Consider the following 14,815-nt stretch of genomic DNA (forward strand, 5'->3'; position numbering starts at 1 on the left):
CCAACAGCATTGTATGATGGAAGATTAAACAGGGTGTGGGCGGAGCTTCAGCCTCACCGGAGATGACCTCGAGCAGCAGCATGAGCTTCAGGCCATCTCTGAAGTCCTCCTCGATGTTCTCGATCTGAGTTCCAGCTTTACGCAGGTGAGAGTTACACCACGCCGTGAACGTCTGCAACACAGGAAGTGACATACACAGGGAAGAGTGACAGACTGAACAGAAAGTGACATCAGACAGTGGAAATCACGCACTGTGACAGCACCTACTGCACGGCCATTGAGATCAGTGTGTGTGTGTGTGTGTGTGTGTGTGTGTGTGTGTGTGTGTATTATGACTACATTCCCAGATATACTACACCCACCATGTTGGTACTGTCATGTGACCACCGACATCATAAACAAAAATATTAAAGGGAGCAACAGATTAAAGCAACCGCACTAACGGCAAAATGCCCATCAGGAAAGTGAACTGAATTATTGATGTAATGTAGGCGGGGCTAACAGGCTGACGTAAATTCAGTGATGTTCGTTTGATGCTAAAGCGTGATGGAGATCACAACCAAGGTTTCAAATGCTGTGAGAACTGTTTATGTTTAAACCTTCAACATGTGAACAGTTTATTCAGGTATTAAACACGTACCGTTTAACCCAGACTTAATACTTAAAGATCCGACACGCTGTACTCCGCCATTGTTTTCTGAGATCATGAGATGTTTGACTCGTGTAGTGTCCATCAGTTTCACACCGCAAACTCTCACTGGAAGCAGTACGCCGTCCAGGTATTTCTCTCCTACTGACAATTCACGCACACACACACCCTCTAGCGTACTGCTTTCCACCTATTGGGTAGTATACAATTTTGGACACGGACACAGACACTCATCACCTCCCCCCACCCCCCACAAAAACCACACTATCCCTCAGGTGCCACAGTGCATTATGGGAATTCTGTACCGTGAACACTGCTTCTGTGCAGAAGTGCATTGTGAGAGTTCAGAGGAAAATGAATGGAAAAAAAGGACCAGATGTTACAGCATGGTAGGAAAACATTACACAGCCTCTCACACACACACACGCGCACACACACACACACACACAAAGAGATCATTGAGCTTTGTGAATGAGTCCTTCAGTCTCTAGTATGACAGGCACCTACTAGTGACACACACACACAGGATTCATGCAGACTTGCTGTACGTACGCACTTAAAGAACATTATGATAAATTCACTTGTACATGGAGTGTGAATATAAGTGTGTGTCAGCAGTGAGCGTACACAACTGCTCTATAATGGTAAAAATACACACACTCCTTTATATTCCCCATAAATCATAAACAGCATCTCAAAACGAGTCGTTCACGTTTTCTCTCCAACGTAACGTCACGTTGGAACAGGCTCCACCCACAACTGGTGACAGACTCTGCCCTATGAGTATAGCTCCTCCACTGAGTGAGCTGCACACATGTTCTCCGCGCTGGAGCAGCTCCCGTGATGAGAAGAACATGAACATCACAGTCGTCATGTTCACCGGCATCACAACCCCTGAAGTTTTATTTTTGAAGGAAACGTGCCCCAGAAAGACCTCAGAGCATCTCACACAGACGGCTTAGTGAACGCGGGTCAGTACAACACAGGATTTACTGAAAAGTTGATTCTCAATTGTGGATCGTTTCTTTCTGAAGGAACTCGCTAGCAGATTCCACGGCGAACACGGCTGAAGTTAGCGTTGTCTCAGTGTTCACGGAGAGCAGAGCCACGTCTCTTATTTTACCCTGAAAAAATTCCTGTCTGTATAACTCACATACACAGCATTGAACACCGCATTTACACCTGTCAGACTGCTTCTCCTGATCTGTTGTTGCCATAGCATCTGAAGCACGAGCTGTAAAGGCACAGCCCTCTTCCAGAAAGGGGGCGGAGACCAGCAGCTCATTTGCATTTAATGAGAGACACGAAAACAGCGTGTTTTGCTTACACACATTCTGGGGACACCGGAGTCTTCTAGTACATCTCGTAATAAGAGGCACAAAAGATCTCCTTTAATTGCGTCACCCTAATGTCATGTAGAAATATTTATCCACACAATCTTAAACACTACACTACAGTGTGACCACGCCCTACACAGGCATGCGCGCGTGCTCTCCCTCCCTCTCTCACACACACAAACCACTCATTCCACACACACACTACTGCTCTCTCTTTCGAGCAAATATTCACACACCCGTGCTGCACATTGTACACACACACACACACACACACACACACACACACACACACACACACACACACACACACACAGAAACCAAGTGTGTAGACAAGACAGGGTGTGGCAGCACCTTCCAGGTAACACACACATTTTTAACTGCCAAACATAAAGATAACATATGTGTGTGTGAGAGAGAGACTAAAGTTAAACTTTTTAGTGCAGTGAGATGGGTTCTATGAGAGTATGGAGTAAATAATGACAAACTTCACTACACACAGATTTATTGGTCTCTCTCTCTCTCTCACACACACACGGAATAAAATGCTCTGTTAAATCCTCCATAACTCATTAATTATTCATATCATCCTCATTATTATTCATATTTACTGTGGGCGGGGCATGTGCAGCTGCATGGTCTCGGAGGTAAATCTTACAAGCTCAGTCACTGTTTTATACACAGTGTATGTCTGCACACCTGTCTGTCTGCGTCTGCACACCTGTCTGTCTGCGTCTGCACACCTGTCTGTTTTATACAGCAGTGAGTTTAGTCTAAATACTGAAATGTGTTCAGTGTCTGTGAGGAGAGGAAAGGGGTGTGTGTGTGCATGTTTTTAGACTTCCTGTCTCTCTGTGGAATGCAGTGTCATTTGTTCATGCAGCTTCCTGTCATTGTGCGACTCTGAAAGGCTCCAGTTTCACCCTCACTGACCAAACACACACACACAAAGTTAACTACACTACAGTGATGTACAGTTCCATATATAGTCAGTCACGGTGCTGTCATCACTCAACACATCACACACCAGTTTATCCTGATTATCTACAGATAAGGTCAAGAGACATTACTCTACTGAGAGAGTGAAGGAGAGAAGTCAGGAATGTAATGAGGCGACAGAATCCTCAGAGGAACGCTAATCCCACTAATGATGCTAGCTCTAATAGTGTGTGTGCATCAACATTAACCTGCCAAATAATTTTTCATTTTGAGTGAGACACTCGCACGGTATAAATAAATACAGCCCCGAAACAGATAAACCTGCGTGTGTGTGTGTGGTGAGACACCTTCTTGACAGAGTTCAAATTAGTAACAAGGCAGCAACAACAGGCTTTAATTAACACCGCACTCTGAACCTCACACTGATCACCTGCGCGCACACACACACACACGTTTATCTGTTTCAGGGCTGTATTTATTTATACCGTGCGAGTGTCTCGCTCAAAATTAAAAATTATTTGGCAAGTTAATGTTGATGCACGCGCACACCCCCCCCTAACTTTACCCTAAAGTGTGTGTTCCTTAACATTACACTAATCCGGCTGTGTTCACTTTAACATGAGTAACACAAGCTTCAGCTGCTGAACACTCAGAACTCTCTTCACTTCAAAGTGAAGGTGACCTGCACTTCCTGTTCACACCCTAAACCACACACCATACCTCTCAGTCAGGTGACCTGCACTTCATGTTTTAGAGGTGAGGGTGTGTCAAAGCAGGAAGTTCCACAGGAAATGAACACAATGCTGTGCCATAATACACACATCTCTGTGCTAGCCTCGGGACTAGCTCCGTTAGAACCCGGCGCTAGTCTTGGGCCGCCGTTAGAACCTGGCGCTAGTCTCGGGTGCTCTAGAACATTAAGATGATGACAGTGTGGAGTTATAAAGTACTAAAGAAGTCCGGGGAAATGAAAGCACACAGCGGAACACTTCCTGTCTGTAGAGCCGTGATGTCTCATACTCGTTCCGTCCTGAAACGCTGTGTAACTGAAAGAACCCGGAACTGGGAGTCACGTACACACGGGTTAGTGGTTTAAGACTCCAGAGTTCACGCCGAGTCAGACACACACGGAAAAACGCAGCACAATTATTCTGAGAACTCTTCACACCTCTGAACTCTCGAGTGTGTGTGTGTGTGTGTATGTGAGAACAAGTCTACTCAGCTTAAGTTCACTTCCTCCCACAATCTCTCGCTCACACACAGTCTCATGAGAACCCTAAAGAGAGCTAGACAGTGAAGTCTGATTAATAATCTAATAAATGCTTGCGCTATGATAAACACTGAACACGTGTGTACGTACAGTGTGTCTGTGTACGCCTGTAGTGTGTGATGTTTGTATAAAGAGGTGACAATAAGCAGAACTGTGGATTTAATTCTCCTCCTCACACTGGACATTTTGCTGAGAGACACTTCATTTCAGATGTGTTGATCACACCCAAACTCTCCAACAGTGCACACGCACACACACTTCTGGTTGTTCTAGACTACAGCACCATGGATGTGTTGGGTGGTGAGGAGAACATCCGTAAGAACACCAGGTGGAAACCGTTAAAAAGATGTCAGGAAGCAGCGAGATCAGAAAGCGGAACCGGGTTCTCCTCGGGTCGGACTGCGGGGTTACTGCAGGTTCTGTACTGCGATCACCACATGGCCATCACACTATACTGCATAACTCACACAGAACCGGGCCATACAGGAATTAATTAATTAACTCTGGGTTCTGGTTCATTTCTCATAATCAATGCAGAGTGACATCACACCAGAGATCAGACCAGAGATCAGATTCCACACATTCAAACAGCTACATAACCAGATCTCTGAAATGTCGTGTGTGTGTGTGAGAGAGAGAGTCTACACTATAAGTGTTGCATATTATCAGTGTAAAATGCATGACTAATCAGTATGACAGGGCTGCAAGCTCCACCCCCTGGGTACCTTCAGGTCCTGTTGTGATGTAGAGCTACAGGTTTGTCCATAGTGGGTGTGGCCTAGTGATCAGCTGCAGCCAATCACTGTACAGTTTTGTACTGTACAGTTTACGCACATCAGTGCATTAGTGGGGATTAAATACAATCCAGACGAACTGAAGCTGTAAGTAAACAAGCATCAGAACCAACACACACACACACCCCCCCCCCCCCCCCCCCACACACACACAGAGAGCCCCCCCCCACACACACAGAGAGAGCCCCCCCCCACACACACACACACACAGAGAGCCCCCCCACACACACACACAGAGAGAGCCCCCCCACACACACACACAGAGAGAGCCCCCCCCCACACACACACAGAGAGAGCCCCCCCCCACACACACACAGAGAGCCCCCCACACACACACAGAGAGCCCCCCCCCACACACAGAGAGCCCCCCCCACACACACAGAGAGAGCCCCCCCCCACACACAGAGAGCGCCCCCCCCACACACAGAGAGCGCCCCCCCCACACACACACAGGCCCCCCCCACACACACAAAGAGCGCCCCCCACACACACACACACAGGCCCCCCACACACACAGAGAGCCCCACACACACAGAGAGCCCCACACACACAGAGAGCCCCACACACACAGAGAGCCCCACACACACAGAGAGCCCCACACACACAGAGAGCCCCACACACACACACAGAGAGCCCCACACACACACACAGAGAGCCCCACACACACACACAGAGAGCCCCACACACACACACAGAGAGCCCCACACACACACACAGAGAGCCCCACACACACACAGAGAGCCCCACACACACACAGAGAGCCCCACACACACACAGAGAGCCCCACACACACACAGAGAGCCCCACACACACACAGAGAGCCCCACACACACACAGAGAGCCCCACACACACACAGAGAGCCCCACACACACACAGAGAGCCCCACACACACACAGAGAGCCCCACACACACACAGAGAGCCCCACACACACACAGAGAGCCCCACACACACACAGAGAGCCCCACACACACACAGAGAGCCCCACACACACACAGAGAGCCCCACACACACACAGAGAGCCCCACACACACACAGAGAGCCCCACACACACACAGAGAGCCCCACACACACACAGAGAGCCCCACACACACACAGAGAGCCCCACACACACACAGAGAGCCCCACACACACACAGAGAGCCCCACACACACACAGAGAGCCCCACACACACACAGAGAGCCCCACACACACACAGAGAGCCCCACACACACACAGAGAGCCCCACACACACACAGAGAGCCCCACACACACACAGAGAGCCCCACACACACACAGAGAGCCCCACACACACACAGAGAGCCCCACACACACACAGAGAGCCCCACACACACACAGAGAGCCCCACACACACACAGAGAGCCCCACACACACACAGAGAGCCCCACACACACACAGAGAGCCCCACACACACACAGAGAGCCCCACACACACACAGAGAGCCCCACACACACACAGAGAGCCCCACACACACACAGAGAGCCCCACACACACACAGAGAGCCCCACACACACACACACACACACACACAGAGAGCCCCCCCCCCCCACAGCAACCAGTTAACACTTTACATCAGTAATTTGCAGAGCACTGATCATTACAGAAACTCATTTACATGTCTAGTGTCCTCTGAGTAACAGCGAGTGTGTGAGAATGTGTGTGTTTGTGAGTGAGTGTGTGAGAGAGAGAGAGAGAGAGAGAGAGACTGAGCGAGTTGGGCCGGTTTACTCCTCCTCATTGTCGCTAACTGCCACTTCCTTTCGCCGCTGCTCACACACACTTTTCCCTTATAAGGCAACAAAGATCAGCAACCATGATGCAACACACACACACACACACACACACACACTTCAAAAAACATGTGATGAAAGAGGGCACACCTTTCACCCCACACCCACCCTGCACTAACACACACACGTTAAATACACTTCAAAGATGTATGTATGTGTGTGTGTGCGTGCGTGCGCGCAAAGCAGTGGAATGTGCCCCCCCCACAGTGAAATAAGCCGTGAGTGAGAAAAAACAGGCGCCGTCCCTCTCTCTTCATCACTTCCTGTAGAGGAGATAAGGTACAGCGCGCGCACACACACACGAGTTCTGATCCAGTCAGAGGTGTGTGTAATTAAAGTGAAGTATGCAACCGAACTTTAATGTGGAAGGTGTATCACGCCCTAATATCAGTTCTAACACACACACACACACACACACACCAGTGAGACTAATACAGGTGTGTAGCACTAAGGTCATGTAGTGCGCACTATTAAGTGTCCCTATCTGTTAGCATTGACACAGTGATTCATGGAGATTAAATAAACACTGCGTGTTAGGCGTGTGCGAGTTTGTGTGCGCGCGTGTGTATACGCGCGCGTACGGCTGTGTTTACTCACCAGTGCATTATGAGTAAAGAATATATCAGCACAGAGGAAGTACACGACATCATGTACAGAGACAGGGCCACATGTACCATGTGACAGGGCCGTACTGATAAACATGCTACACTCGCGCACAAGTTATCACCTGTGAGAGGTTATAATCACTGACTGGTACAGAGCGCTGTGTGAGTGCGGTGTGGACGGTCTGCTGTATATTTGTGTATTAGACTGTATTTGTGTTGTGATGTACAGCAGGGGATCATGGGTAAAAGTGGCACGCAGAGACAAACCCTGATTGGTTGTCTGGGTCTGACGGCGGCTCTGGAAACAGTGATGCGATTCCTTCCGGGGGTTTAATCTAATTCAGAGTCTTCCACAGAGGAACTCGCGCTCTGAATTCACTTCCTGAAAGTGTAGACCCTCATTTTATATCCAATCACGTGATTCTTCTCTCCCTGAGCACTTTACACAACTACATCATACACTTTTCTTATCTAGATACTATTCCTACAGTGAACCTGACTGACCCCACCCCTCACCCATCATCCCGCCCCCATTCCTTGTCACCCCGCCCCAGTTCCTCATCACCCCGCCCATCTGAGAATTGATTCAAAACAACTTGGTCTAATGAAAGTCAAGATTTCCCCAAACGCTCTAAAATTACAACACTGACATTTCTCAACACACACACACACACACACACACACACACACAGCCCTTAATGAGGAAATAAGAGAAGCCATATTGACCACAGACTTCCTCATTTCAGCAGCATTAACAGACCATAACACTTCCACTTCCACTCACACGGTTATTACCGCTCTGTTACACTCCTGAGTCACTCACTCACGGCCTTTTGTGACAGATCCTGTGTGGAGGCCGTGTCCCAGAATGCTCACTTAAACCCACTTAAATGAAAAGAATGTGTATATTAACACAGGATGTGTTACACAGTAGAGAGAGCGATACCGGATGACACCGATAGCCGGTCGGGCGATACCAGATGATACCGATACCTGCCTGCTGATAACCGATAAATCAACCCATAGTTATAAAAACTGATACTGAAGGAAAACACTCAAAGTAAAAATATTACTGAACTTTAATACAAAAATAAACAGTACTGACTGTACCATGAAAATGTACCATGCTTTTTAAGATAAAATATCAATATTAATATAAAGTAACTATTAATAAATAATAATGTAAATAAAATATACATCCAAACTGACCCAAAAACTAACTCACCAAATAACAAAAATCCAGACATCCAAAATGTATTCATTATTAATCAGTCGACCTCTGTTACCTCCAGTACCTCTAGTACCCCCACTACCTCCGTTAGCCCCACTACCCTGGTGCCGTCCTAAATACAATTATTCGGAGCACATTTACCACTGAAAGGTCAAAGGTCAGAGGGGTGAAGAATAGGGTGTAGGGTACTGCACTTGATTTAGAACAAAGCCGGTGTTGAGGCCGATCGTGTACAGAGCCACAGATGAGTTTAAAAATAAAACGCAGGTGGAATGATGTCATCTTCAACCTCGACATGTTCCACACACCGAGTGGAGATAAACACCATGGACACCTCCACGTCGGTCTTCTGTTAGCAAGAAGCGGCACAGCTAAGTGTGCTGAAGCGTCTTGACCCCAGTACTGTCAGTTGTAGAGTCAGGGCTACAGATTTAACACCAGATTTAATCTCATTTACCATGAAGAGCTGCTGTGTTTACTGAAACTGTACAGGAGCACACATCAGTTACCCCAAACCATGCTCAACACCGTGTGTGTGTGTGTGAGAGAACACTTAACTAAGCCCTAAAACACCAACCCCACATTATCCTTGTAAATCGCTTTGAATAAAAGCATCTGCTAAATGAATAAATATAAATGTACATATAAAGCGTCTGATAATGATTACATAATTTACGTTTACTGTGGCGGCTGTGTCTCAGGTGGTAGGGTGGGTTGTCCACTAATTGTAGGGTTGGCGGTTCGATTCCTGGCCCACGCGACGCCATATACCGAAGTGTCCTTGGGTAAGACACTGAACCCCAAGTTGCTCCAGATGGCAAGTTAGCGCTTTGCATGGCATCTCTGCTACCACTGGTGAGTGTGAATGGGTGAATGAGACACAGTGTAAAGCGCTTTGGATAAAAGCGCTATATAAGTGCAGACCATTTAATTTGTGTATTAATATAAAATCTCCAGCTACATGGTAAACTATAATCAAATTAATACTGCAACTGTTAATAATAATAATAATAATAATACACTTGTATACAAAACGTTATACTTGTAGTGCCACTGAAGCAGAAACATGAAGGTGGCATGTGATGCGACACCGCCGCACTAGTGCGGTTGTCATGGTCACCGTCACAGCCCTGGTCTCAAACAACTCAAATACATCAACTGTAATCCTCCATCTATCCACCTATCTGTCTCACAGCAAGTGTATCTGTACTTACCAGTCTGTCTACCCGTCAGTCCTATAACTACCTGTGGGTGTGTGTGTAAGTGAGAGTGAGAGTGAGAGAGAGTGAGAGAGAGAGAGAGATTGGAGTGCATGGTGAGAACAGTTACAGTAACATCCTAGATGTCTTACTCTCTCCCTCACACACATTATAATTTTGTGTGTGTAGCAGCATGTCTTCCTCCTCCTCCACTGTCTGTCTGTCTCTTTCTGAGGTGCAGTAATGACCGGTATAATATATAATAAAGCACACCCAATGACTTACACGCACACACACACCTCTATTCATTCACACTTATGAGATCATCTGACATTACAGAGTGAGTCACATTAAAGATAATGCTCATTATAAATACAGTAATATAGTGACTGACATTGTCTATAGTGTGTAGACACACACACAGTCTGTGATGCATTGACACAAGCACGTGTGCGCACACACACACACACACACACACACACACACTGAGCTGAACATTCACAGGCAGCTGAGATCACAGCTACACCATGTAGTGACGATCATACATCTCTCTCACACACCTTCAGCTGTGTCCTATTCAGACGGAGGCTCCCTCAGTAGTCAGTGTGACTGAGGGTGTGATTAATGTGGACGCAGCTCAGAGCAGTTTGCATGTTAAATGTTGGTTAGAGGTTTAACTTCCTCATGTTTTGTGTATCACAACATGCAAAGCACCATAGGAAACCAGACTGTGACATCACACTCGCAGCAACACACATGAAACACTCGCATCCATCTGTCAATCACTTCACCATGTCCGTCTATCTGTCAGTCTCTCACTCAGTAACTGTATACCTGTGCAGGGCCGGTGCTACCTATAGGCGGAGTAGGAAATTGCCTAGGGCCTCGGGCTTGGAGACGGGGCCTCCGTAACGTAACATCCCTATACGCTAGTCCACCAATCGAGACTGGCAACAGAAGACTAGTCTCTCTATCCCCTGGATGTGTTGTCCATTGTGACTCACCTATAGTGACAGCAGGTAATGTCAAGTGTTTTAAAGTGGGTCCCACCCTCCGAGTGTACGGAGAGGGGGAGCGAGGGGGGGGGGGGGGGGGGCAAGCACTAATGTGACTTTTCTGCAGCAGACTAAGTCAGTGACGTCTGATGGTGCAGAAACGAACTCCTCCTGCTGAGAGAGAGGTTAAACAGGCAGGTAGAGGAACTGCAGCTCGTCATGTAGGCGAGTTATCATCACCACCAGCTGTTCTGGAGTGATTGTAACATACTCTAAAATAAACCTGGCCTGGTTCTGTCCATCAGTCATCTCAGGTCATTTCCTGGTTTATTCGGACTGTAAGAGCGCGGTGGGCGTGTGTTATTCAGAGTGTAAAAGAGTGCGAGTCAGACGTCCCCTTCTAAATTCCACTGATGTTTACATTACTGCTCTAATACTTCATTCATTCATTCATATTTTATATATTTATATATACACACACACACACACACACACACACACACACACACACACATATACATGCACATACATACACACTACATAAATGCTGCAGTTATAGTTATTAAAAATAAGCATTTAATTTTATGAGGAAATGAAACATTTTCATTTCCACTAGCAGCAGATTTGTGTATATAGTGCAAATTTAAGATATGACTCTGCAATACATTATATATCTACAACCATATCTATACTGGTTCAGTAGGAGGGAAATCCTGTCCAGACCAAGCTAGGAAAAAAACTGATGTTAATTTACTGAAGTACAGGAAGTAACTGTTTAGCTGCGCGTGTCTCTCTCTCTCTCTCAGTAACTATCTGTACGCGTCTCTCCCTCAGTAACTGTCTCTCTGTACGCGTCTCTCCCTCAGTAACTGTCTCTCTGTACGCGTCTCTCCCTCAGATGGATTCAGACTAATGCAGAACTCAAACCCATCACACAGCATCACTAACACACTCACACACACAACTAATTGCAGAGGACAAACCTGAACCAATTCATACACTAAACCCTACACAACTTGTTTTAGGGGTGTGAAGCTGTCTCCGAAATATTTCCAGCAAACGTGACTCCGCATGACACAACGCGTCTGAGTACACACACACACACACACACACACATCACATCACCAGAAGCTGAAGGGTGTAAGACACACGGCTGTAGAAAAGATTGAGATGTATGACATTCTGTACATACTACACATACCAAATCCTGCCCAAAATCACCCCCGGTGTTAATACTATGGACATATTCAACACACCAAATACACCATCATGACAGACGACTCAGTATAAAGTAAACTCTTCTGCACTATCCCACAGTAACATTTATTTTCCCAACTACAGTGAAGAGAGCAGTGACACCCAGCTCATCATCATCTTCTAGATCAGTGCTCACCAACCCTCTTCCTTGATATCTACCTTCCTCCAGGTTTCATCTCCAACCAAAATCAAACACACCTGTTTTAGTTGATCAGGAACTTCTTAAGGCTGTGATTAGATGGTCAAATGGCCAGCATTATGATTGGAGCTCAAGTCTTCAGGAAGGTGGATCTCCGGAACAGGGTTGGTGACCACTGGCTTTAGATAAATCATTAAATAATAAATATTGGTGCATCTGCTTTTGTGCATAACCTAAACAGATTTCTGTAATTAATGAGTATTAGTAGAGTTCCTGACAGGTGTAAAGTGTCTGTCCATCACCTCACATCTACATTCTCACTCAAAGTGACCCTGAAGATCATCTCCAGCACCTCACATCTTCAGCTTCATTCTCACTCACAGTGACCCTGAAGATCATTGCCACATGAACACAATTCTCAGGAAACCATGAAACCTTCTACATGTGATGTTCATAATGATTAAGAAGTAACCACATGAGAAATCTCTTCTCACACCCTCTACTGAGCAAGCACGCACACACAAATCTCCCACCCTCCACTGAGCGAGCACACACACGGGCACCCCTACCCTTTGCTGAACACACACACCTCCACCCTCCGCTGAGAGCACGCGCCTACACACACACACACACACACACACACACACACACACATTCCTGAGTTATTGTGAATAAGGTGTTCAGGGTGCAGTAATGGGCTAAAGCTCCGCCCCGCCTCTGGTTATAGAACAAACTCTGGACCAATCACATGCCCCACTGAGCGTCTGGACCAATCAGATCGCACGACGCCCGAGTGAAGTTTTGGTGTTAATGATTGATTTTCTCCTCCTCGGATCTTTGACCTGCACCTGACAGGAATGCGAGATTAATTAAACACACTAGGCCTGATATCTGTGAACTCGGACGGGTTCAGAGAAAGTAAAACCGGTCATTTTTTTAGGTGAATGTTCGGAATGTCGTCACACAAGTTAAAGGAATTTAAACCATTTCTCTCTCCTCCTCATTCGCCTCAGCAGCGTACAGGCTAAAATTAGCTTACAGGCTAGCTGCGCGCGCTAACGCCTTTACCCTCCCGCTTATTTTTCTGAGAGGAATTCTGGTCAATAAAACCCTCAAATGCGGCTTCCTGTGGTTTAATAAAACCCGCTGAGGTACTTCCACATTTAACTTCGTCTTTCTAAGGAATAAAAGAATGAGACATTTCGCGGATTTCACGAAACAGGACAATTTCTGTCGGAATTTGAGTCCGAACAGCTGAGTCGATACCGATACAGATTCAAATCGCGATAATGAACGAAACCGGGCCAAATAACTCACATCAGACTTATTTAATAATTTGTTTTAAACGACAGCCACTTATAGTAAATTGATTCTGTTATTAGTTAGTCGAAGATAAAGCCACTTTACCAAACCTTATATCCAGGTACACAGGTGTGTAAATCTCACAGTTTACTCTCCGAACATTTCACTGATGTGGTTAATGTCACACACTAAAACTGCTCCTGTTTATAAACCCAACATTACTTTATAACCGCCCAAAGGTCCGAAAAACACCCCAACCGGCCACGGCGTCGATCGAAACCTCAATTATTTATGTTAAGAGTGAATAATATAGCTCACTGGCCGAGAAAATGGAAGCGCGGAACAGAGGGAGCTGTGCTTCATATACACGCCTCACAACAAAGTCACATTTTTACAGTTCTCACACATCTCTAACGTTAACACAACACAGTTCCACATTTAACTGTGTAAAACGTTAAACCGTGTTAAACCGTCCTAAAGCGGGGAAGAAACAACCACAAACGGCCTGTTTTGCACAACTTTTCCTGCTAGCCTGTTAGCTTACGACACACCAAGAAAAAAAGGGCTCCCACACAACCTTAAACATAAAACCACATTAAACACACTGAACGTTTAAAATCTACCAAAATTAAACGAAAAACACGTGAACTATCATCCTGCTATAATTTAATGTGCGTCTAATGCATGATAATGAGACGCGCAGGCCGAAACCCAATCCCCGAAGTTTCCTAAATCCCTGCTCCCGGGTTTCCGCTCACCTTCCTCTGCTGCTTCTCCCAGGCCGGGTCGAGCAGCAGGTCTCGGTCCCAATCGTTCTCCTGCTCCATGTAGCTCTGCTGACTTGAATAGTGGGATTGATTATTCGCTGCGTGATAATCTACCATCTCCACCAAAACCAAACTGAGAAATTGTTGTTTCTATACGAAACTGGGAAACAAAAACAGAATATATTTAGCAATTTTCTCGAAGCTGTGTATGGATCTCCGCGCAGCCTGACAGAACTCCGGCTCAGAGTGCGTCGGCGTCCGAGGAAAAATGGAGTAGGAACGAAGGTACTGTAGGGGGCGGGGCTAAAACACGTTTGGATATTACAATGAGGAGGGAGGAGCCACTGCGAGACATGGGCGGAGTCAGGTTAATATGCAAATGTATTATTTTAAAATTTAACGAGGTCTCTAGCCCCCCATTCACATCCACCCAGTTACAGTTAACGCGATAATAAAGTCAGCTTTACTGTATAATTATAATAATGCAACTTCATCTAAAGGATAAGAAAATCATCCTTCTTAACCCTTAAACAGAAGAAGAAGAA

The 14,815-nt window shown here is 46.2% G+C and overlaps 1 protein-coding gene across 2 annotated transcripts in view; it reads right to left on the reverse strand.

The window, feature by feature from the left end:
• The window catches only part of LOC108280413 (alpha-actinin-4), a 35,526-nt gene extending 20,977 nt beyond the window's left edge, over window positions 1-14,549 (reverse strand). Inside the window, exons 1-2 of one of the 2 annotated variants that reach the window (XM_053673674.1) lie at window positions 14,262-14,549; window positions 58-172 (exon numbers count right to left, since the gene is read on the reverse strand). In XM_053673674.1, the coding sequence (XP_053529649.1) occupies window positions 58-172; window positions 14,262-14,387 (241 nt within the window). In that variant the 5' untranslated portion in view covers window positions 14,388-14,549. The remainder of the gene's footprint in view (window positions 1-57; window positions 173-14,261) is intronic. The other variant, XM_053673673.1, reaches the window with a different exon arrangement.
• Between the last annotated feature and the right edge of the window lie 266 nt (window positions 14,550-14,815).

The sequence above is a fragment of the Ictalurus punctatus genome, chromosome 20 (assembly GCF_001660625.3).
Source record: "Ictalurus punctatus breed USDA103 chromosome 20, Coco_2.0, whole genome shotgun sequence".
Taxonomy (NCBI): Eukaryota; Metazoa; Chordata; class Actinopteri; order Siluriformes; family Ictaluridae; genus Ictalurus; species Ictalurus punctatus.